We start from the raw sequence: 25,642 nt of genomic DNA on the forward strand, positions 1-25,642 counted from the left end.
GAAGCCGTTTCATTTCCTCTCTGCAATTTACAAAACAAAGCCAAGAATGACAAACAAAAATTAACAAGCAGAAACATGGAGCATTTTACGGTTTCCAAATCAACAGACAGCTGGCAAATGGGACATTTCAATGACAACAGGTCTGACTAACTGAATCATTCAGGTGATTTGACACGAGTCCAGGAAAGAGACCAGGCTCGGCCCAGCCGGCCCAGGGCTTGGCCAGCCATGCCTGCCCTTCAGGGTGCTGAGCAGAGGCACACAGTGTTTTAAAAAAGGGCCCCCAAGGTGAATTACTGGGTAAGAGCGAATACTGCTAAAGGCTTAACAAAGGGGCCTAGGTTCAAATCAGGTCCAAACTATTTCCTGCATGTCTTCCCTTTCCAACTGTAAAACAAAAATGCCCAAAAATATATTTAAAAAGAAAGGTTCTGCTATCTGGGCATCCAGCAGGTTTAAGGGACTAAAGGACTTTGCATTTGTTTTTTTTGTTTTTTTACAGAAACCATTCTATTGTGATGTTGAAGACTTACTGTTCCTTCCTTTCCTTGAACCAAACAGTAAATTGTATTCCTGATATACAGTAAGCAGAATCTGTATTAACGAGTGGCACAAGGGCAAATCCCAGTCTGCGGATGAATGTTGGCAGTCCTCTGCAGTGTCTAGTCGATGCTGTAATGATGTTGTAATGTGGGAGTAGGAGCCAGGTAACCAAGACACGGCCTTGCTCTCAGAAGCAGAGCCGGCACTGAGGAGGACAGCGCATGCAGTCATGGTGGGCTCATTAGCTCAGAGTCATGAGCAGCTTTGGACAGTAAAGATCAGGAGTCTGACAGAGTGGGTAAGATTCCAGCTCTGTGGCTCCAAAGAAATGGGGAAGGGGGGTGGGGGTCAGCGTCCCATCTCTCCCCCTGCAGCATCCATCTTATCATCCCCTCCTTGGGCTCAAATCATAGATAAGGACCCCGTATCCCTCCGGACAGTGGAACACCTTTGGGTATTAGCAGAACAAGAGTTGATCATATACAGCAGATGTTGACACACCTGTTAACGGTCTCAATAACAGTGAGCTCATAGCACAGGCTCACACAAACAAACACGCTGACTCCACTCAGCCTCGGAAATCTGCCTCCCTTCACCAAAGCTGAAAATGGACAGGGGAATACCGGCTGTTCCAATCATCTTTAAAGGCTGCTGTGTTGACAGGCAGGTGTGATCTACTGCAGGGGCTGGGTAAATAAATCCACGTTATGTGGGGATATGGCTCAGTGGTATCCTTCGAGGTACCACACTTCCACAAAACAGCACAGCTCCTACTGGGGTCCATTCTAGGGAACCAGTTCCAGCCTGAAGCAGAGTGGCGCCTCTCCAGGCCTTTTATTCCTCCAGAAACCTGGAGAGAAAGTTGCTTCTTTGTGAGAGGTCTCTGTATGGGCACGGAGCTGTTACAATGAGCGGGGTCAAGGGTGCCCCACAGGTCAACAGCTGAGGAGACAGGCAGGCAGACAGGGGGGCAGGGGGGTCAGAGGGATACAGAGACCACCCTCTGGAGAGGGAGACAGAGGGAGCAGAGAGAGAGAGAGAGAAACAGACCGGATCAAGAAAAAGAGCAATAGCAGAGCAGTTGGCCAGGAGGGTGCCAGTGAACAGCTGGCAGGGTGTGTTCAGGGTGAAATAAAGGGCTGCCGCAGAGAGAGCGTGCCCAGCAACCAGTCTTCCACTGGCAAGCTGACTCCACATGAGAATAGTAGTGGGAGACGGGGGATGGAGGACGGGGGAGACCGGGGGGGGGGGGGGGGGGGGGGGGGGGGGGGTTGGGTGTAGAACAAAAACCCAGCATCCTCTAAGCAGGAGCCAAGAATATACCCTGCCAGTCTGACAAAGACACACAGCGCTATCAGCGCTAGACACTGAATGCCCACAGAGACCAGACGGACCTTTCAGAACGCCACCGTGTCTCACCAGCTCTGTGATCCACGGATGCTTGTCCACAGAGGAATGGAATGTGTCCATTTAGATCAAGAAACAAACAAACACGCTGTATACAGATAAGGAGAGTGAAGGTCATCAGGCATCCGTACACAAGCTTTTTAGAAGCTGTGATGACTCTCAGTCCCAAGCGCCCCTATGTGTTCTCTGGGGGATCCGAGGACAGAGCCTCCTGCTGGTCACCTCTTGCCATGACACACTGACACATGACATTGGGATCTCAGTACCGTAGGTCCATTTCAAGCAACATACAGGCTGACTTTCTCTTCCAACTCACCTAAAGAAGTCTGTTTAACCTTTCCCTGAGGAGCTGAGAAACATGCTAACAGATGAGCATAAATACCAGGAGGAAGCCCAGAAGTGCTCCACTGCCTGTTGAAATGCCTCAGAGGATTAACCATTGACAGACTAACACAATGAGGGGGTGAGATGACAGAAGATCCTCTGGCTTTTTCTCTAGCCTACACACTCCTTCAGAAACAAAACACAGCCCTTGAAACAACAGCGATCTGCGCGGCATCAGTGTTTCATTCCCATTCATTGCAGGTGGACATGGTGGAAAAGACTCCAGTTGAGCTGAGGAGTGTACGAGAATCAATACTCACAAAGGCTGGCTTCATAGTGGCCATTGGATCCGTGGGCGCGGGATCGAAACTGAGGCAGAAATGGAGAGGGCTGGAGATGACCACCCTCACGTCTCCTTCTGAGCCTCTGCCTGTCTGTACGTCTCTCTCCCCCTCTCTTTCTCTCCTCCCATCTGGGGATCTGCATTCACTGGCCCACACAATGTGCCCCCTCGATTGTCATGTTCAGTCTGATCCCAGGACCGAGACGAACCCGCATTAGCATGCACTTTAAACACTCTCACACACCGCTCTCACTCTCTCTCTCTCGCTCTCTCACACACACACACACTCAAACACACACACACCAAACACACTTAAATGCAGCTGCATGTGTCAACACCTCATGCAAGTCATATTGTCTTGTTTAAACTACAGCAGGCTATCAAATGTGAATATATGTGCACTTGTGTTACAGAGATTGAGAAAGAGAGAGAAAGAGTGAGAGAGAGGGGGAAAGAGTGAGAGAGAGGGGGAAAGAGTGAGAGAGAGGGGGAAAGAGAGATGTGAGGAAAGGAAAAGTAAGCAGCCCAAGACACAATGAGAGTTTTGGGAGTGGCCTGGGCCCCCCCTCCCGCCCACACACTGTCACACAGCTCAGTAGTGTTCCAGAGTAGCCAGCCGTGACCAGCAAGATGGCCGACTCACAGCAACAGTAGCAAGGGAGGGACATGAGGAGAGAGAGCATCAAATAAAATGAAAGGTCCACGCTTGGAGAGCTATTTTCAGAGGATAACGATAGACTTGGCAAATAAGGAGTCAAAGTAAAACTGAGTTCTCTGGCTGCAGAGAACTCCATTGGTGGTGGTGTGTGTGGTTTATACCAGGACAAGCATTAATGAAGGATGGGACTTTGAAGTCACTCTGCTCATCAGGCAGGCAAACCTAATGAACTATTAAATACATTGAAAAGGCATGTCACACTCCAACATCAAATATGCAGTAACTTAACTGTCTATTAATGTAGGAACATACTGGGGTTCCACTTACACATACACTCTCACCCTCTCCCACACACCCTTCATGGATGTGCATTCTGCTAATCTGTGCCATGACTGGAGAGGCAGCAGGTCTGTTATCTTCCACTGCAGCTCTGGGTTACTGCATTAGCATGCTTCTCCAAGGCCTCGTTGAGCTAACTGTCAACATGTGAACTGCTCGGCTTCACAGGCTGCTACACAGACAAGCACACGCACACACATACCATACCAGTGACAACAAAGCCCCCTGGTTTCACTGTTAAATTGCAGATGAAATAGCCAAAGACACTGATTAGGAACAATCGAGGATGTTGCACCTAAACTAGGGGAGTCAGATGGCTGAGCGGTGAGGGAGTCGGGCTAGTAATCAGAAGGTTGCTGAATCGATTCCTCGCTGTGCCAAATGACGTTGTGTCCTTGGGCAAGGCACTTCACCCTACTTGCCTTGGGGGGAATGTCCCTGTACTTACTGTAAGTCGCTCTGGATAAGAGCGTCTGCTAAATGACTAAATGTAAATGTAAACTGAAATTCCACCAGTCCTCCAAACAGGTAGATGAGGAATGTGATGCTCAGTGCTCAGAGGCACAGTGCTCCAGGGGATGCTAATCAATCCAGCACCTTGAGAACATCTACATCCTGCTCAGATCTTGTCTTAGAGCCACACCATGCCACCTGTTCTGTGTCTAGCTCCCCTTCCTGTTCCACAAGCTAGTGAGGACCATTCCCAGGGTAAAGGAAAACCTTCTGCTACCCTTCCATAATGTGAGGTTCAGTCTTACATTATGCAACCAGATCCATTATTAAACTCAATTATGATCAATTATTAAGGTCAGCTCTAGCTCTCTGCATGGTAGCCAAGGGGAGCAGACAGTAAAGTATCCGTAGTGATCAAGCAGCTATCTCCCAGGGCATCCAAATCACAGTAGAGGAGATCTGGAGGCTGTGTTCACCGGGCAGACTCGTCAGAATCACATCCAGAGGCTTCATCTGTTTATTCCTGCATTATGTAAGGCGAGGCGTTTATCAAACACTATAATTAGGCCCTACACTTCCGACTACAAGGAGACCATTAAGTCATTTAGTGCTGGAAGTTTCCGAGGGGAATAAAAGATGGAGGCACACAAGCTGTTCCGCTCTACTGACCCCATTACCCACATGGACCAGACAGCAGGGAGGACAGGGGCATGGTGCTCAGAACATTGCCTCGGGTGGCCAGGGTGACTCAGCACCTTGAGGTAATGGGACTCAGATTCAAATCAAATGTTTAGGTGACAAGTCACCAACATCGGTGAGTGGAACTTTCTCAACTTCAGTCACAGTGGTCTACCACTTGGTGGTACTCTAACACTGACCATCCCTACTCTTCCTCACGCCTGGGATAAACAAGCCACTTAAATGGGGTCACAGTAACATGGAATTATTTTAATATTGTATCTGTCGGAACCAACACTCCAACTCTGTCCTGATCTGACCCTTCACGTAGCTGGGTGGTGAGCCCAGAGTTCTGGTCTGGAAAGGACATGGAAGGTTGGGCCAAAAAGCTTTGGCCACCTGCACACCAACCACACCGCCCAGCCCAGCTATCGACCCGAACGCTGCTATTAAAGCCCCTGTCTGTTTAGAGAGGGTCACAGACAGCGAGCAGCAACGTGATCTCTCTACTGTGGAGAGACAGCTACTCGAGCTCCCCGCTGGGGCCGGCTGACCTGGCATCACACATACGTGGCATGGTTGCCAAGCATGGGTATACACAGCAGACACCAGTGACCAGCTGAGCTGAGGCCAGTGGAAATCACTTTGAACAGTTAACAGGCTGTCATCTTTAAAAGCTACAGTTGTGCAGTGGACACTCCGTTGATAATTGCCTGGAGAAGAAATTCATTCCAAACAGTTCTATGTTTGGCATCAGAAGACCAACAGCGGGGTCAAATGTGACAGTGTGTGGAAGAGAGAAAGACAGGGAGTGTATGTGTGTGTGTTTATGGTGTATATGCATGTGTGTGTGCATCTCCAGGGTGGCTCAGGTTGATCTACTGGCGTGACAGCCCTAGGAGAGGTCCTGGAGGGAGGATAGAGATCCAGCTAGGGGTCTCTCTCCTCCGCTCACTTTCCAACCCTCTGTCTCTCTCGGTACTCTTTCCATCCTTTTTATTCCTATCCTCATGTCTCCTTTAATCTTTCAATTTTGCCCGTTCACTCACCTCTCCCTCTCCCTCTCCGCTTCCATTCCTCCATTCCTGTCCAGTTCTTTATCTCATATCCAGACGGAGCATTACTGTGCTTAATGGTTAGATGTGAATTAAGTCAAGAATATCCTCAATGCTAGAACACAAACTGACAGCACACTGAGGTGAATAAAGAGTACTTCAAATACCACAATGTGACACTGGGCTCACAAATTTCAGGACAGGATTATACTGCACTGAACTTTCCAAACAGTCCAAAGTGGCCCTGCAATCCTACCCTAAACACTTGGCTGAGGGATGTGTATGAAATGACCGTTCTGGACCGTTTGATGTCGACAGCTCCTGACTGTAATCTTACCTCGTCCCATTCTGAGGTGAAGGAAGGGGACTTCTCAAGCCTCTTCTTGCCCATGCAGCAGTTAGATACTGACTCGCTGCGGCTGCCCAGCCCGCCCTCCTCCTCGCTAGGGGGCGACACCAGCAGGTCAGAGTCAGACTTGGAGAGGCTGCGGGCCAGCTTCAGGTCCCCGGGCGGGCGCATCCTGCCAGCGGGCAAGGCGGCAGGCGGCTCCCTGGGCTCCTTGTTCACAGTGGCATAGATGGCTTGGGGGTCAAAGTCTGTCAGGATGGCGGCCATGTTGGGCCTAGGGGGTGGAGGAGCCCGTGTCGGGGATGGAGCGGGGGGCGGGAGAGGGGTTGGGATTGGGACAGGGACAGGAGCGGGGGCAGAGGCTTTGGCTGGTCCGGCTGGCTCTGGGCCTTGACTGGGCGGGGCCTCTGCACCTGGCAGTCTGAAGGGCTCCTCCCGGCTGTCGAAGACAGGTGATGACCCGTGCAGCAGCCCGGTGAACTGCTCTGGAACGCCTCCACCTAGGTCCTGGCCCAGCAGTGCGTTGTCTGGAGAGGGAAGACGAGGGAGAGAAGGAGAGTCAGGGCTGTCAGGACTGGAAGCTGGACTGAGGAGGAATATCTAGCAAGCAGGGCTGAAAAGAAACCGCCCACACTACCCCTGAAACAGAACTGTGATTGTATTCTATGAGGTATGGGCAATATAGAGAGAGGGAGAAAGAGAGAGAGGGGGGGAGAAACAGAGAAAGAGAGGAGGGGAGGGACTAAGAGGGAGTGGGAGAAATAGAGAGGTGGACCTTGGCATTCTAAAGAACTGGACTGTAACAGAATTCCAAAGCCAGCTTGCATTCATCTGACAAATATGTTGTTGCGTGTCTGTAGTGTGACCCATCTCTTTCTCCACCACCACTGTCTCACTTCCTGTCAGCCCTCCTGTCATGTAGGGGGGCTACAGGGCCCAGACAGAGACCAGGTTCCAGGGAATGACACGGCACTCAGGCTCCCCCACAGGAACACATGGAGACCATGAAACAGGATATGAGCAGCGGCCAAGCAAAGCCCGGTCAGGCGTTCTCCCACACACACACACACAACTATACACAACCTCAAACACCAGAGGTTGAGCCACCGTTACCCTCCCTGTCACATAATGAACATTCAGACCAAACTTACTTCCTCAATCCTCCTCCTGAGCTGTGAAAACAACTGTTGCAGCTTGCCGAGTCGGGTCGAGCCGCTGCCTTTGAGTGCTACACCGGAATATTGGTCACCACAGACCGTCTCTCTCGCTGGTCCCTCCTCTACGGAGCCAGACACCCAAGCCTCACTTCCACCAGCTAGTCCGCCACCGACTGAGAGTGGTGCCAGGTGGTGCCTCTGCTCTCTTTCTCCCTCTGGCTCGAAAAACCTTGACAACCCTCCTCTCTGTTCCTCCCTCTCTGTTCCTTCTCTAAAAGCCAGAGCGAGTCTGTCGCTAAGCCCGTCCGCCTGTCTGTCCTCTGGGTGCAGCCACAGACAGCAGCTCCGGGACAGAGGCTGGGTGGGTGTGAGGGGTCCAGCTCCACTCAGCAGTCTGACTCACAGCCCCAGTCCTGATAATTAGATTTCTGACACATGGTGGATGCGTGTGTGTTTGGCTGTGTATGTTGGAGCAAGGGAGGAAGGCTACTCTGTTATCTCTGTGTGTGCGTGTGTGTGTGTACTCTTTGGCGGCCAGGGTGATAGGGTCAGGGTGTTTGGTGACAGGGAATCTGGGACAGTGACATCACAGCAGGCCAGTGACATAGCAAGGCAGTTTTAGTTTGTCCTTCAGAGGACAGATACACAAAGACAACAGTCGCACCAAGCCGTCTTCAAGGGAACTGCAGTTCTCAGCATGCCATAGTTAGTGATTCCAAGAGCTCTCAAAGGGAAATATTAGAGAGGGCAGTGTGAAAGATTCAAATCTGCATGGGGAGCATGGTTCCTGCACCCAGCCTTCTGTCTGATCTGTGCAGCTCAAGCAGAGCCACAGCAGGGCTGGCTGGCTGGCCTGCCCTCTGTGCCCTGGCTGTTTACCGGCCGTTTGCAATGAGGCAGAGTACCAACCAACGCCCTGGCCTGTGCCCACTGCCCACCAGGACCAGCTGCTGAGCACTCGTTTGGGAATGCTGTGTGTGCTTGTGTGTGTGTGTACAAACATATGGAAAGGTCTGTGGCCAAACACCCACTCTGTTCTTGGCAACTAGAGAACGTGAACGCCCAATGAGCAAATTGCTACGCTTCCAACAAGCTAACACTGTTAACCCACCGAGTTAACCCTTCCTGCCCCATCCCCTGACACTATGCTACGTCTGGAAACACTTACAGACAGTAACTAGAATGAAAGACATACTGGTGTTTATACAGCTTTTATACAGGGGTGAGGTCAATACTGAGAGGGCGGGTGTGTTTTATTTGGCCTTCTGAACTGCAAATTTTACTAGCAATGTCATGTTGAGGCTGCAGCACCAATGTTTGATGTCATACAGACCACGTTCCAAAGTCAATCTAACTCCTCGTCTTTAAGGGGACGTTATCTTTGCGTATGTAGACTGGAGAACATTTCTAACCTTTTATACTATGTTGTGCTCACATATTATAAAAATAACCTCTTACTAAGTCTTACATCTAAAACTACTGACAAACTTCTTCATATAAAACCTGAATGTAATCTGTTGTTCCTGTTTTTTTTAGAGATACAGAGGGAGTTCCTGTCTGAGAGAAATAGAGACACGGCATTGTGTTGCTGTGTGCTGGGGTATTTAACACCTGGGCCCTCCAGTTAGCCAAAGCCAGGCTGGCAGTGTGTTCTAGACACATCCTTCATAGTAGAGACATCCTTCAGCACGACAGTCAAACTAATATACTGATGCAGGATTCCAGGAGTTCCTCTATCTGCTGGTGCTTTCCTGTCACATATGCCCAAGGCCAAATAACCTGCTGGTTGGAGTAGATTGTTTTGTCTTGGCTACATGGCAACAGTGTTGGAACCGGTATGACATCTTTGATTGTTTTGATACAGTTCAGTTCACTGACCTCTAGTCGTGAACGCTCTGTGTAGTAAGGCTTGACTAGTAGATGTACTCTGCGGGACATCCCTTGTGATTCCTGCTGACGACAGCAACATGTGTGAGTGTGCATGTGACAGGTGATCTGCTCTGTGTCGTTGCTGACAAAGCATGCAGTCTAACGCTCCACACCACAAGGGCTGGGGTCCCACGCAAACCTTGCATTAACACTATCCTGAGGTTTGGAATAAGGTGGAGTGAGGCAGGGATGAGGTGGGAGGTGGGTGGCGACAGGGGGGTGCAGCTGAGACGCAGCTCTGAGGAGCAGCTCTGAGGAGCAGCTCTGAGGAGCAGCTCTGAGGAACTGCTCTGAGGAACAGCTCTGAGGAGCAGCTCTGAGGAGCAGCTCTGAGGAACAGCTCTGAGACGCAGCTCTGAGGAGCAGCTCTGAGGAACAGCTCTGAGGAACAGCTCTGAGACGCAGCTCTGAGGAGCAGCTCTGAGGAACAGCTCTGAGGAGCAGCTCTGAGACGCAGCTCTGAGGAGCAGCTCTGAGGAGCAGCTCTGAGGAACAGCTCTGAGGAGCAGCTCTGAGACGCAGCTCTGAGGAGCAGCTCTAAGGAGCAGGCGTTGGGAGCAGGCGTGAGCAGGGCTTTAATCCCCGTTCCGGGAGGCAGCTGCTTTCACATGGAAATGAGGAGGAACAGGCTCAACTTCTGTTCCTATTAGAGGCATCTTTATCAGCCACAGTGTGTGCGTGTACGTGTGTGTGTGTGTGTGTATGTGTGTGTACGTGTGTGTGTGTGTATGTACGTGCATGTGCATGTGTGGTTGTGTTTGTGTTTCATTCTGTATCAGTATATCCTGCTCGTCTCTACACAGGTCTGTGAATGTGTGTGTGCGTAGAGGGGAAGGGATATGAACATGTGAGTGTGCAGTCAGAGGTTTATATGAGATAAAGAAATGAATAACTTATGATAAAGGGAAACAGACACAGAGAGCAGGAGAGACAGGGTTACAGTACACTGCCTCAGTCCTAACGCTAGTCTGTACTGCACTACCCGTTTGAGACAGAAATGAGGTTCTTGGATAGAGCCATGCTACAATCTGATCGAAGTTATGTTCCATATTGCCAAGTAAATGAGTTTCTTCAGTTTACTTGCCAAAAAATGTCAATCAGCCTGTTCTAAACAAGCCTAATCCGATCTGCTCCTCAGGAATGTCAATCATGCCTCCCTTCCAGCGCTAATCCAGCCCAGCCAATCTCACTCTGCAAATATGGATCTCTCACATTACCCGGACATGCTTGGGCTGGGATTCTGCTAGCTAGGCACATCCCTCCGCTCCCCACACTAACTTTGTTTCTTCTCTCCGGGCTCACAGCTTGGTACTATGACTGATGAAGGCTATAGAGTTAGTCATGTTAGCGATACCAGGTTTCCAAGCTGTGTTTCACAGCAGAAGGAGATCTGAGGTGGAACTTACCTCCAGGGGCTCTCTGGCCTGTCCTCCCCGGCCCCAGAGGTGCAGGTCCGGGGGGGTGCAGGGTATCTCCCATCTGGCCTGAGGGACGCAGCTCAATGGGGGCGGTGGGCTTCCGTGGCTAGGGGACAGAGAGCAGGGGTGAGCTGTCGCTCACAACAAAGGCACCACCCATCCTCGTGTCAGCCAGCCAATCCCATAAGAGCAGGCGGTAAAAAGTCTAATCTAATGATTACCAGGTTTGAATTAGGCAGTCAGTCTGTATATTCAGGAGCAGAGCCTCCATTAGTGCTGCCAGAGGACAGCTTGAGGCAGCATCATCTCCGATATGGATTGGCTCAGACGGCCGCTGATTAGAGCTCAGAGAATGCCAAGAAGCTGGTCGCTTCTCGTTAGGAGACGCAGACCGAGCAAAACAGACCAGGGTGGATGTGATGGTAGCATGTGGAAGGCAGCCCTAATAAACCCTCACCTAACTGGATCATAAAAATGAGGAGGCAATATAAATAGATATGATAGGATAATAAATAGCCGGGACAGCTTTACAGGGACCTCCAGTTGCATCTGAAGAGATGAGGCCAGGAGGGAGGGAATTAGAGGAGATGAAGAATGGAGGAGAGAGGACAGGATAGAGGAGAGGACAGTAAATCTTGCAGTGTCCCAGAGGTGTGGTTTGACCGGTTAGCCACTAAATATAGACCCAGTAGATTGACAGTAGAGGCGGGTCACACAGCCATATGGCCTGTTAAAGGGGCAAGCTGGGAGGGAGATTTACACTGCTCGTGGAGGGCCATGTGGAGAATACATGTTAGACACACAAAGTTAACCAGAAAGATTTGATTTTACACCCGAATCCAAGCAGGATCCCTGAGAATCTCTTTTCCAATTTGTCAATGTACTTAATCTATCCCCGCCACTATATAACACTGCATGAGGCATGAGGAGAGATAGGTTCAACACCCTGACTACCTAGTGCAATACTTCCACTCAAACACTGGGAGTCAGGTGGCTGAGCGGTTCACCCTCACTTCACCCTACTTGCCTCGGGGGAATGTCCCTGTACTTACTGTAAGTCGCTCTGGATAAGAGCGTCTGCTAAATAACTAAATGTAAATGTAAACCTAACCAATCCATGCAGATACACTTATGATGTATTTCATAGGACAGAGGTGAGATGCTACCATGACTTATATCTATCAATCCTCCTCCAGTACGTGCATATGGGTAGAAGAATAGGGAACACAGCACTGGATGAATGAGGAGAAAGACATACCTGAGGTAGGAGGCTGTTGGAAGACATGATCTTTTTATCCTTTTTATCTAGAAAGAGAGAGAAAGAAAGTCAGAGAGGGATACAGTTATGGTCTAATTAGCCAGTGGTGACACTATGCAACGTGATTAGCGTGAGTCTACATATAACAAAATATGAAAATGATTAGGCACATGGCAGAGTTTGTCCTGGTTAAAATTGCAATCATCACATGAATACACAGGGGCCTTCATTCATAGAAAATCAGAGATAAATATGAAATTGATGCTGATTAGGGGACACAGATAAACACATTTTCACCATGAAACTTAAAAATAACTTCTGAACAAAGGGAAAAGGTTCCTCCGCCTTCATACTCCAGACCAGTGACTATGAGTCCGTTAACGTCCTTGCGATTCAGACAGACCTGGATGCCCAGAGGGGTGCGTTTAAAACCAAAACCAACAGCTATGGATCACAAAAGCCTGCTAATGAAATCCCTCTTAATCCAATGATACTGCTTGCCATTCAGCATCCAGCCAGCACCCTAGTGAGAGGAGGGGAAAGCAGCTGCAGTGTGGGTCTCGGTACGGTCTGAGCCAGGAATCCAACAGCCTCTCCCTCTGATCAGCCTGGGGAGCTGTGGGATCTCCCCGGTGTGCATGTGTCAAGGTTAGCGGTCAGAGGCTCAGGGTTACAGGAGGCTAGTTCAAATGGGGCAGCATTTAAGGAGCAGTGGGGGAAATAACCCTCAAGGCACCCCCCCCCCCCCTCATCCCCCCCCCCCCCCCTCATTCCCCTCCTCCCCACCCTTCCAAGTCCTAAAACCGCTCTGTAATCCTGCTAGGAATGAGGGGTCGTGGAGAGCTGAGCAGGAGGTTGTAAGGGAAGCATGGGTAGCGTGTGTGTGTGCGCGCGCTTGTGTCCTACAACAATAGAACCGAACAAGAGCAGACTCCCCCAAGAGTCAAGAGTAAGGCAACACACTCCTCTGAGGTATTTACAATGTGTGGAACAACACTACAATACTGCCCCCATCCATCATGACCTCCCTCTGGCCACCCTGTATTGTGCAGGGCTGTCTAATGTGTGTGTGTGTGTGTGTGTGTGAGGAGGATGTTCTTCCTCCCCTCTCTCACTGTGTCCTGTCCTTGTACCTTTCTGGGCTGGGGGGTCCTGGGAGGGCGGGGGTCCTTTGGTCTGGGCAGACAGCAGCAGCTCGTAGGTGTGATCTTCCTCCACCGGGCCCCGCCTCTCATCACTGCAGCTGTTAATGTGCAGGGCCTGGGGGGGGGGGGACAAGTCTTATTACATTATGTTTGAACTGGGTGTCAATCTTAAATCTGAGCCCCTTGCAAAGAATATCTCAGTCAACTCAGAATTGTACATTTGTTCACACATCAGCCCTGACTCTCAGATGTTATACAGCCCATCTAGGGCCAGGCCTGACAGTGACCACATCATTAAAGCAACAGTGGATTTGCTAAATAACACAGTCATGTAAGAGTCCTGGCACTGGCAATTACTTTCCATAACCAGAGTTCTTTCTTTCTAGTGTCTCTAGCCTCGTCTGTCACAGCCAGGATATTGCCACACAAACTCTTTTCCAGGATTGGTTCCATCACTCTACCCCATTACCAGAGCGGCCCCTTTCCGCTTCACTTCTTCTCCCACATCACTCCTTCTCTTTCCCCATGCCGCACTCAGATGAATATTTATGAGGAAATTGTTTGATTTGAACAGACGTGGAAAGAATCACAGGGGGTTCAGGTACGTTTAACTCCACCCCCATGTCCACCATGACAGACACGAGATAATAGGGACAGAATTCGGCCAGAAAGCAGTTGATTTGGGGATTTTTTGAATTGTTGAATTTGACTGAATGTGGATCTTAATGCAACCACAGCCTGAAAATACTTCTTCAAGCCCTATCTGACCACTGCATACATCCTGGAGGACGTGTAAGGAGTGGGGAGGCCCTCCTACATCTCCTCCTCACCTCTGAGCTCAGAATCAGAATCAGAAGCTCACCTCGTCCTCATGGCCTGGGGCAGGGTGGGTAGGGTGGCCCAGACGGTCTTTCTGTAAACGAAACACAAGAATAGAACCTCAAACATACTGACAACTGAAGCATAAAGGACAAACGAGCTCTTCTCCTCTCCCAGCCAGTCATGTGTGGGTAATCGTCACCCTCTAGTGGAGAATCAGGACTTTACATCCAGACAGAAAAATACACCAAAACAAGGGAAATATATCTCTAGTATTTTCTAATGTATGTGTGTGTGTGTGTGTACTATGTGCTAACCTTGCCAGCGTCACTGTCTGGCCGTCCAGAGTCTCTGTCGGAGGACTTGCCACTGGCCAGGCTGTCCAGGGAGTGGCAGGACGTGGCTTCAAACAGGGCCTCATACGGACTCTCCTCCTCCGGCCTCAGGGCCAGCCCTGAGATCAGCTCACTCACCTGCTCCATCTCACCTGCAAAACACACACACACACACACATACACACACACACACACACACACAGGGGTCATTGAGGCTTTCATTCAGACACTGGAGAGCATGGGGAGCTTTGTCTACACTGTCTATACAAAGACATGTATAGAGAGCAGAGGTCTACACGTGTTCAGGGGTCTACAGTGCACCTTTTTTCCTGGGACTGGGGCTCTCCTGAGGTGGGGGGACTGGAGGAGGAGGGAGGGCTAAATCTGGAGGATTTCCACTCAGGTGACCTACAAAAAAGAAATCAAAGTCACACAGGTGGGAAGGAAACCATGAGAGTTGTGACCTCTGCAGCACAGGGGAAGTTCTCTATCTACCTTGGATGAGGGCAGCTATCTGTCGGCTGTTCTGTGAGGGCATCTCTCTGACAGTGTCCAGCGCTGTGAGGCCCTTGTAGTCCACCACGTTCACATTTATACCTAGAAAGCACAGTAGGGAGATGAGTATGCAGAGTATAGGGTTGAGACAAGAGTATATGACATGTCTTTGGCTTCATCAGCCAGTAAATTGCATTCAACATGCGTTTGTCCTCCAGAGGTTCTACAGGGTGAGGTTTGTAATGAGTGGAGGTGTATGGTGGTGTGTGGGTCTGACCTGCCCTCAGGAGTTTCTGGACAACGTCTGTCTTCCCATAGAGAGCTGCTTCATGAAGGGCACTGCCCTTCTCCGTCTGCACACACACACACACACACACACACACACACACACACAGACATCCACCATTACAAATGAGATCAATAGGAGCCGTGCTAGTCTGCCATGCCCTAACAGAGATCAGAGACGCAGGTAAAGAGCTCCACGCTGCCCTGCTGATCCTCCCCTGGCCCTGGCCTGCTGGCTCTGCAGGAACACACCACCCTGACCAGGAAACAGAAGCTTGGATGGCTATTTATACCCGACCACACCGGTGCCCTTCACTATGGACAATAATCTTGGTTGAGAAATCAAAGCAGATCATTTTCCAGCTCAGAGGAGCATGCTAATTAAAAGCTGTAGGACGCAAGGCCTGAGGGCCTCGTATCAGACCCCCTGGCTGCACGACAGAGGGAAGAGGAGAAGGAGAGTTGGAGGAGTGGCCAGATAGAGGGCACAGAGCGGTGTGAAGAAGGGGATCACAGGCTCCACCAGGGGGAGCAAAAACATCATCCGCAATCATCAAAAAAACACATTTCCCTTAAGCCTAGTCAGTAAATGTAAGCCCATATTGCAGTAGAAGAACTACTGGGGCAGATTAGGGTGTGCTACAAGATTTAGGCCATAACAGCATGTTGTTTAATTTAAAATGACATTAGGGGTATATTTTGACACACAAATACACACACAAGCACATCCACAGCCACCAATGCAGATCCATGACGAAACACAGGGGCGTAGACAGACATACACACACACACACCTCGTAGTTGATGTCCATGCCGGCGTCCAGCAGCACCTCCACCACGGCCAGGTGGCCGTTGCGTGAGGCCAGGTGCAGAGGTGTGTGCTTCTTGGTGTTGCAGCTCAGCAGGTTGGGGTGGGCGCTGAGCAGCAGCTTGACCACCTCCAGCCGGCCGTAGAGGGCGGCCAGGTCCAGGGGCGTCTCAAACTTGTTGTTGCGCATGGTGGGGTCCGTCAGCTCCTCCAGCAGCAGGCATACCACCTGGGTGTGGCCGTACTGGGCGGCACAGTGGAGTGGCGTCTCGTTATCATTGTTCTGGTGGTCGGAGGGAGGGTGAGCATTAGAACACGTTGAGTCAACAGACAGGCAGGGAGGGTGGAACAACAGACTAGAGGGGGTCTTAAGAAGGGTTAGGCAGGGGTTGATAGATGGGACCCCCAGACAATATCGGCGGTCACAGAAGAGCATGAGCACATCATGAAACCCAGGAGGAGGGGGGGGGGGGGGGGGGGGGGGGGGGGGCTTCGCTGGCTGGGTGGCTGGGTGACTGGCTGGCTGGGTGGTTGGGTGGCTAAACAGGCTAGCTCAGCATGGGGCTTGCGGGATGGTGAGGTGGACAGCTACTAGTCTACATGGTAAGGGGAAGGGCATGTGGAGAGAACTAGACTACTTATCACCTCCGATGTGTTGTCATTCACACCTCAGGTGGAGCTGCCAGCTACCCCCGCCTCCTCCCCTGCAGAGACCCAACACCTGCTCCTGACAACAGCATGGGCTTCACCACCATGACTAGACTAAAGATCACCTAACAACACACATTATTTAGAGAGGAGAGGGTGTTATTCCGGAGTGGAAGAGTGGTTCATGCAGTGATAGACAGGGTAGTGTTGGCGGAGGTGAGTGCTGTAGTAACACATAGAGCCGGCTGAGCGTGGGAGAGAGGGAGACGTGCGTTTGGACGTGTGGCGACAGCGAGCAGATGCTCTCAGGGTGACCCAGTGAGCTACAGTGCTGGAGGACCAGGCTCAGTGTGTCAGCAGGGCCTGGGTGAGCTAGAGGAGATGGAGGACTGGATAGGGTTAGGAAGAGGCCTGGTTGGTGAAACGGGAGACATTTTGACAGGCCAAGTATTGCACAGCAATTAGGTACACTGGATTCCATAAAGTCACGTAAAGATTCTGTTAACAGTTAAGCCCCCTTCAAAGTGGAATGCTATGTTTATTATTACTCTACCACCAGTGGCCAGCAGGAGGCATACACTAACGTTCATGAGCTCAACTGTTAAGCTGAACAACTGCGCACATGGCTGAAACATGGTCAGGCCAAAGCCCCTGTCAATAACATGCCTTCCATTGTGTTGTCTGAGGAATGTCTTCAGTGGCTGAGATGGTAGGCAGCATGTACCCAACAACAGGTCGGATGGGAAAGGAAGGTATTTGCCCCGTTACGGTAAAATGAGATGCACTACAGAATGCTCCATGGAATTCACACTACTGACCTAACCCACTTCTGAGCACGCTAGCTCCTTTGTGCCAGTCAACACTGTGTGTTCGGGCGTGGCAGTGCCAGCCTCCGTGGGGAGGCCGGGCCCAGAGTGTCAGTCATACCACCAACGCCTCAACCACCTAGGGGCTGCTGACAGCAGGCCGGAGAATACCCGCCTGCACGGATGGTGTGCCAGGTTGGGAGCCTCCCTGAGGGAGATGTCAGCTGTGGCTCTGTGCTGCCAGTTAAAGACGGGTCAGAGGAGGGTGGGGACATGTTTTTAGGGCAGCCCCAGACAGGTGTTGGCCCCTCCACTTTCAACTGGCCCCATCTGACGCCAGAGGGGATCAGCAGGTAACCCAGCTCCATTGTTAACGGTGAAGACAGAGCGTGGGGGGAGAGACAATCAGAGCAGGTCTCAGCTTGAGTCAAGAGAAAAAGGAGGCGCCCCTGTGCCAGAAAGTAACAACACAATAAGGAGAAATAAATAAAAAGGAAAAATAAGAGAGATAAAAAGAGAGAGAAATGAAGCAAGAGAAAGAGAAAGAGAGAGAGAAAAAAGAGAGAGGCAGGCTAAGAGAGTCGCACTTGCCCAGGATGAACTGTACAAAACAAACATCATAAGACGAAGCCCGGGAAGGACCAAAACACCAGAACAAAACCCTTTATTTGGGACTGGAACCTTTATTTCCTCTCTTCTTTCATTCTGAGATACATGCATGTTGTACGTGCCAATATAACAAACAGATTCTTTCAAATACTCAAATACTCTGCTAAACCTTTCAATGAAAAACAGAATCTCTCTCTGTCCTTCTCTCTCTCATGTATCTCTTGTTCCTTGCCGCTTCTCTCTCTCCTGCAGGAGAATGGCCGAGCCACACACAATGCAGCTTGCCGCCTCACATCTGTGACGCACCGTCGAGCGTTTTGTCATCATCATCCCTGGCAGCTTTTTAAAGAGATTTACTCTGCGCTATTAGATGACTGCAGCCAGCAGATCCACACACGTGCTGCTCTGATTACATCAACTTCACAGTAACATGATTCACAGCCCAGTGTCCAAGAGCCTGGCACCGCCAGGGTAAATCTCCCCTAACATCCGTATGAACACAGGCTTGTAACACCCAGCCTAGTGACTGTGCAGGACTGAGTGATGTTGGTCTTCAAACCTGGACCAGGTCAGTGTGTCCTTACATGACCCCCCCCCCCTCCTCTGGGCTGACATGGCTGAGAACCCTCCCTCCTCATCTCCTGCTGTGGCCAGTCCTAGTACGCCTGTGTGTGTGTGTTTGTGTGTGATTGTATTAGCCATGGGTGGCCTCTATGGACCACGGTGGAGAAGCAGCATGAGTCAGACCTGCGCTGCAGCCTCCAGCTCCCCTTCACCCCACCACACTACGGCACTAGGTACCACGTGAGACAGGATACACACACACACATGAGGATTGGAAAATATGGTTGTGGTCCCCTCTCACACACACACAACCCAAGATTGACCATCTGACTGTTATCCACAGAGCTGAGTTTAGCTGGATCAACATCCTGGCTGTGTTTCCTGAACAGCACCATCATCATGTCTACACTGACAAAGTCCTGATTTAACCTTCCTACAAACCACTCAACTGTGTCTTTTCTCCCGATCCAGAGCTGCTGATGCATGTCAGACACACAGATCTGGTAAAGTGAACACTAACCACGAACATCTGGAGATTACACTGCACTCTGAACTGTTGGGATGCTACTCTAGAATGTTTCTGCAGAGGGAGGGAGAGAGGGAGGGATAGAAGGAGGGAAAACGAAAGAGATTGAACATGCAGCTTCTTCTAGGGCTGAGACGCTAACGTACTGTGAATAGTGACCTCTGTCACGTGACGAGCTCGCTGGTGGAGCGAGGGAGGCGGTTACATCACGCTCTGGCCCATGGGGCTGGCAGTGGTAGTAGGGGGCGGGGCTGACCAGCTGTTGTAGCCTGTGTGCCAGAGGGCTGCCTACACCACTGCATGCAAGTGGCCACAAGTCCCCCCCTCTCCCTCTCCCTCTCTCCCCCTCTCTCTCTCTCTCTCTCTCTCTCTCTCTCTCTCTTTCTTTCTCACACACACACACACAGTCTATACCATGCAGGCTCGACGTTGTATGCACAGTCGCACACTCCAAATCCTGCATTCTGACATTCAGAATAAGCCAAGCCCAAGATATTATAGAAGGGCTGTAGCCTATATACTCTATAGGGCAAGAATACAGCACAGAATTTTATACTTCACCAGTCGTACAGTGCCCTCCAAAAGTATTGGAACAGTGAGGCGAATTCCTTTATTTTTGCTGTAGACTGAAAACATTTGGGCTTGACATCAAATAATGAACGTGAGACCAGAGATCAACGTTTCAGCTTTTATTTCCAGGTATTTACATCAGGATCTGATGCACAACTAAGAAAATATCACATTTTGTTTGAATCCACCCATTTGTCATGTGAGCAAAAGTATTGGAACAGATATACTTAAAACATATTTAAGTGAATAAGACTTAATATTTAGTTGCAAATCCTTTGCTTTCAATAACTGCAGCAAGTCTGTGACCCATTGACGTCACCAAACTTTTGCATTCTTCCTTTTTGATGCTTTCCCAGGCTTTCACTGCAGCCTCTTTCAGTTGTTGTTTGTTTTGTGGGGTTCCTCCCTTCAGTCTCCTCTTAAGCAGGTAAAATGCATGCTCTATAGGGTTTAAGTCTGGAGATTGACTTGGCCAGTCTAATACCTTCCATTTCTTGCCCCTGATGAACTCCTTTGTTGTTTTGGCAGTGTGTTTTGGGTCGTTATCTTGCTGCATGATGAAGGCTCTGCCAATCAGTTTGGTTGCATCTTTCCTTAAATTGGCAGACAAAATGTTTCTGTAGACTTCCGAGTTCATTTTGCTGCTGCCATCATGTGTTACATCCTCAATGAAGATTAATGAGCCCGTCCTAGAAGAAGCCATGCAAGCCCAAGCCATGACATTACCTCCACCGTGTTTCACAGATGAGCTTGTGTGTTTGGGATCATGAGCAGTTCCTTTCTTTCTCCAAACTTTAGCCTTTCCATCACTTTGGTAAAAGTTAATCTTTGTCTCATCAGTCCATAAAACTTTGTCCCAGAATTTTTGAGGTTCATCTCTGTACTTTTTGGCAAATTCCAGCCTGGCCTTCCTATTCTTCTTGCTAATGAGTGGTTTGCATCTTCTGGTGTAGCCCTTGTACTTTTGTTCATGAAGTCTTCTGCGAACAGTAGATAGTGATACCTTCACTCCTGCCATCTGGAGGTTGTTGCTGATCTCACTAACAGTTGTTTTAGGGTCTTTCTTTACAGCTCTCACAATGTTTCTGTCATCAACTGCTGATGTTTTCCTTGGTCTACCTGTTCGACGTCTGTTACTTAGTACACCAGTAGTTTTCTTCTTCTTCAGGACATTCCAAATGGTTGTACTGGCTATGGCCAATGTTTCTGCAATGGCTCTGATTGATTTTCCATCTTCTCTAAGACTCACAATTGCTTGTTTTTCACCCAAAGACAGCGCTCCGGTTTTCATGTTGTTTTCACCTCTGAATACAGTCTGCATAGACAAAACCTATCTTACCCAATCTGAACCTGAGTGTAGACATTCAGTGGTATTTATTGATTGAATAATGTATGTAATAGGACACACCTGGGCAACAAAACACACCTGTCAGTCATATGTTCCAATACTTTTGCTCACGTGACAAATGGGTGGGTTCGAACAAAAAGGTGATATTTTCTAATTTGTGCATCAGATCCTGATGTAAATACCTGGAAATAAAAGCTGAAACGTTGATCTCTGGTTTCACATTCATCGTTTGATGTCAAGCCCAAATGTTTTCAGTCTACAGCAAAAATAAAGGAATTGGCCTCACTGTTCCAATACTTTTGGAGGGCACTGTATGTGATTGAATCAAACACATGAAACATGCTCGTCTGGAGACAGCCTGGAGACTGGAGATACCATCTCTGGCCTCTCCCATCCATCCATCCACCCCCCCACCTCTCTCTCTGTCTCTTTCTCTCTGTCTCTCTCTCACCCCACTGGCCTGCAGCAACAACTGGATCTAACAAGGCAGCTACACACGTGTCTAGAAATATGCAGAAAAATTGATCAGGCCCATTCAGACAGACATGCTCCTCAGGGCTGCTCTACTGTATGTGACACTCGCACATCCCTGCATGACAGGAAGGGGATGGAGGGATGGGGGGGGATGAGGGCTGACATGTTGTGTGGTAATGTTTAAAAGATGGACTCCAGGGAGCTGGGAGAGAGACAGTGAGAGGCTGTTGGATTAGCCTCTTCCTGACATTATGGGATGGCATAGTTACAAGGAATATTGTATTTTCAATGTATTATCACTTTGTTCCATTCAATATCAGGTGTTTACATCTGTCTGGAGCTAAAACATGCCTGACTGAACAAGTTCACATTCCACTGTGATTAGGTATGGTTTTAACTATGTCCTCTGGTATCAGATCAACACAAGACAAGTGCCAGGTCGATAGGTTACCTAGCGTACACTGTACATCAGGAAGCCATCTGGAAATAGTTTGTAGTGATGGCTGTGTGTGTGTGTGTGTGTGTGCTTTGAGTCTGTTTGTGTGTGTGTCCATATGTGCTGCTCAGCTTGATGGTCTGGTCTGGAGGACTGGACAGGTAACCAATATATTGCAATTATATTGATACAAGGATTGGCAAAGATTTACAAGCAGCATTCACCCATGGAGCACCTCTATCATAAAACTGACAAAAACCTGTTTTCCTAGTCAGGGAGGACAATAAAATCGTAAAAGGATGAGTCAGTGTTGTTGTGAATATTTTCAAACAAACCTAACTGGGTCATGGTGAGTTGGTGAGATGAGTTACCTCAGGGAACCAGGCAGCCTGACTGAGCTGCTTCACTCATGGTGCAGCTATTGGAATGGCATCAAAGTGTCAGGCCGTGGAGACAGTCCCACAGGGAGGAGCAGCAGGAGTGGAGTATAGCCCCACTAGGGCCAGGACCAGGGGGGTTGAGAGGGGCATGCGTGTAGAGCCACTCAAGGCTGGGCTACAGAGCTCCTCTGTGGGGTACAATGTGTACCGACAGCCCCGTCCTCCAACCACCCTTGTTCTCTCCCAACTCCACACCCACCTTTTCTGGCACTCCCCTCTCTCTGTCTCTCCCTCTGTCTGTCTCTTCCTCCCTCCGTCTACCCTCGCTCCAGTGGGTCACTCCCCACCGCTGCACGAGCAATCAGCCGTGACACGGTTACTATGACAACATCCCACCTCTCCCTCTCTTCCATGGTGAAGGCTCACGAGCACAAACAGAGAGAAGGAGGCGCGCACGCGCGCACACGCACACACACACACACACACACACACATGAAAGAGGCTGGCATGCTCTCCCTGATGCTGATGCAGAGAGACTGGTACAGGGAAAAGCTCCCTCCCTCTCTCGTATCCTCCCTCCTCGAGTGTCGTTCTCTAATTCTAGACAGAGAGGGTATAAGAGGCAGGGTGGGGTGGAGCCCAGAGACCCGTGGTCACATGATGCCAGCAGCATGACCGGTGGCACAACATCCAGACTGCATTCATGTCTCTGATTAATTCATCACATAATATCAATTATTCAGCTCGGAGACCAGGTAGTGGACCCGCTACTGTCCCATCAGCTGTACACTGACACAGAGCTTTACAGATTAACGCACGGTCACTGCCAAAACATACTGAGAATGTAGAAAGACTATCCAGTGTGAAGTACTGTGTTTGTCTGGTCAAATAACGTTGCATGGCCCTTTAAAAAAAGACTCCATCTAAAGCTAAGAGGCTTACTCGAGCATACAGGAAATTTGACACCATTCAAAATAAAGCCTGTCTTCATATACAATTGTTGAACTATTCCCTCCCTAGTGATGGTGTTGTGAGGGAGGTGGTGACTGCAGTATGTCAGAACTGGAGCTGAGGTGATAATAGTAAGGTTGAGAAGCTCAGCAGCTCCTGGGAACAGAAGGCTCTCCTAAGCTGCTATGGTTAGGTAGGCGTTAATGATGCTGGCCCTTACGACTATGTACCCAGCCCTGCATTAACAAACGTGTGAAAGCATACTTACAACAACACTTGTCTGTCGAATTAGAATAGTAACACCTTTTGGGTAGGTATAGTTCTGTGGTTAGAGCATTTGACTGATTGGGATTTAAACCTTATTCAAAAGATTGCAAGTTCAAATCCCTCCTGGACTGTACATAGCTTTGGATAAAAGTGCTTGTTCTATAAATACATTACAATTGCTTTTATGAGTTACAGTAGACAAAACCCAACAGCCATACTAGTGTGGCTAATAGTGTGGACTAGAGAGGTGTCCATAAACAGGTAGGCCGGGGGTTGTGTTGTGATGCAGTCCCCAGGTGCCTGCCTCCCAGTTCCCCTATAGGTGAGCTGGCTAATGAGGGGCGGTGGGGTCCTCCAGAGACCGTCAGGCTGGCGTGTAGGCCGGGCTGGAAGTGTACTACACGGTCCAACATGAGCCTGGCTGGAACAACAGGAACACTGACCTCAAGGAGAGGCGAGACAACAGACAGTACAAACATCCCCAAACCAGTTGTCATCGCTCTAGATCGACGTGAAAGAATACGTGGACAGAGAAAGACTGACAACCCACCGCAGCACCGTAGCAAACCCAACCTCCAATCAACGAGTCCACAACTGAAAGTCTACTGTTTGCACAGAGAAAGCACAGGATCAAATGACTTTCGTCTAGCAGAGTAGCAGTGCAGGCAGCAGTAGCCCCGAGCAGAGAGAGGCCAAGGCAGGCTGGAGATGACTGAGCCAGCAGCAGGAAAGCAGAGAAGGACATAAGGAATGGATCTCAGCAGCACTGTGTACACACCTTGGCGTTAATATATGGATCAAAGGGGCCACAGCGTTTGAACTCTCTGTGGTCTACAGAGCTCTAGGAGGGAGGAAGAGAAGATGAGGCAATGGTTTCTCACACATACATAGGAAATGGATGACAGTGAGTAAAACTACATTGGCAGAACAAAAATGAAAGAATTAATGAACAAACAAATGTCATGGACAGGCATTGGAACATCCAGGAGGAATAACCCAGAATGGCAGACCCAGGCCCGTCTGTGTCTGATAATACACTCTAAATATGTGACTTCTGGAGTTCGACAAATCAGTCATAATGTTGGACTAGTTTATCAGGGAAACATTGGGTCTGTTGCTTGAAGCTGTGATTGAGCTAGTTCTAGGGCCTCATTCTGGGTCATTTCTGCTGTCTGAGGTAAAGATTCTGAACATGAGACTGAGGATGAGTCTGAGGATGCTGCCAGTGGCTGACAGGGCAGAGCAAACACATCATCCATTAGACAGAGACCAACTCTGCTCACATTCACAAGTCACTCAAAGACAGATTAGTCAAGTCAGGACCAGGATGCAGTGGGTTAATGCAGTCTGAGAAAAGAACGCATGGCTGACTGCTGGGCTTTGGGGTTCGTCAGACCATTCAAGGAAAATGAAAAATGCGTCCTAAATCAAATGTAAAAAGAACTTAAGGCTTCATGTCCAAGGATATTCTGACTCACATAGTGACTACTGCAATAAGGATAAATTGTGCAACAATTTTTTTCTCAATCCCTGATCAAATTGTGAGGTGAACAGAGGAAGTGTTTTAAGAGAGATGAGAGAGAGAGAGAGAGAGAGCAAGAGAGAGAGCAAGAGAGAGAGAGCAAGAGAGAGAGAGCAAGATCGAGAGCAAGATAGACAGCAAGAAAGAGAGCAAGAGAGATACCCATTGCCAGAACAGAGGGTGTCAGACCTGTTCGTTTAGTTTGGGGTGTGAGGGTCCTTGGTGAATGAGGAGCCTGACGATGCGCTGGTCTCCCTTCCAGGCAGCCAGGTGGAGGGGATAGCAGCCCTTGTTGTCAGCGATGTTGGTCAAGGCCTCGTTACGTAGCAGCACCTCTACCACTTCACTGCAGACGGGACGCACAGGGGCAGAAACGAGTTCAGAAACTCAACCAAAAAGTCACCTAAATAATGATTATAGTATTCGTATACGTATGTATTGCCCAGAAAGAACAGTTTATCATTTTAATAGTGATAGGATTAATCTTTCTGTCAGAAGGCAGGCCAGAAAGAGTTGCACGACACTGAAGAGTTGATTTTGTTTATTAGGCCCGGGCTCGGATCATGTGACTTCCCACGACAGAGTGGTCAACATGAGTGAGGAACATGTCTCAAAGACGTCTTGTATATATGGCTGGACAGTACAAATATAGTAACCACAATACATGCCCTTAAACAGTACAAACTCCACTGATGATGCCCATTGGAAATGGCATGCAGGTGATAGCGTGGTAACTCATTGTT

The 25,642-nt window shown here is 49.4% G+C and overlaps 1 protein-coding gene across 6 annotated transcripts in view; it reads right to left on the bottom strand.

Moving 5' to 3' along the window:
- Positions 1–25,642, bottom strand: part of LOC124480230 (ankyrin repeat and SAM domain-containing protein 1A) — a 59,448-nt gene that overhangs the window by 22,991 nt on the left and 10,815 nt on the right. For 5 of the 6 annotated variants that reach the window (XM_047039341.1, XM_047039340.1, XM_047039342.1 and 2 more), the window contains exons 3-14: positions 25,089–25,245; positions 24,156–24,218; positions 15,785–16,081; positions 14,983–15,058; positions 14,706–14,807; positions 14,532–14,618; positions 14,193–14,362; positions 13,919–13,969; positions 13,045–13,171; positions 11,912–11,958; positions 10,642–10,759; positions 6,138–6,676 (exon numbers count right to left, since the gene is read on the bottom strand). In XM_047039341.1, the coding sequence (XP_046895297.1) occupies positions 6,138–6,676; positions 10,642–10,759; positions 11,912–11,958; positions 13,045–13,171; positions 13,919–13,969; positions 14,193–14,362; positions 14,532–14,618; positions 14,706–14,807; positions 14,983–15,058; positions 15,785–16,081; positions 24,156–24,218; positions 25,089–25,245 (1,834 nt within the window). The remainder of the gene's footprint in view (positions 1–6,137; positions 6,677–10,641; positions 10,760–11,911; positions 11,959–13,044; positions 13,172–13,918; positions 13,970–14,192; positions 14,363–14,531; positions 14,619–14,705; positions 14,808–14,982; positions 15,059–15,784; positions 16,082–24,155; positions 24,219–25,088; positions 25,246–25,642) is intronic. The other variant, XM_047039344.1, reaches the window with a different exon arrangement.

The sequence above is a fragment of the Hypomesus transpacificus genome, chromosome 18 (assembly GCF_021917145.1).
Source record: "Hypomesus transpacificus isolate Combined female chromosome 18, fHypTra1, whole genome shotgun sequence".
Lineage (NCBI taxonomy): Eukaryota > Metazoa > Chordata > Actinopteri > Osmeriformes > Osmeridae > Hypomesus > Hypomesus transpacificus.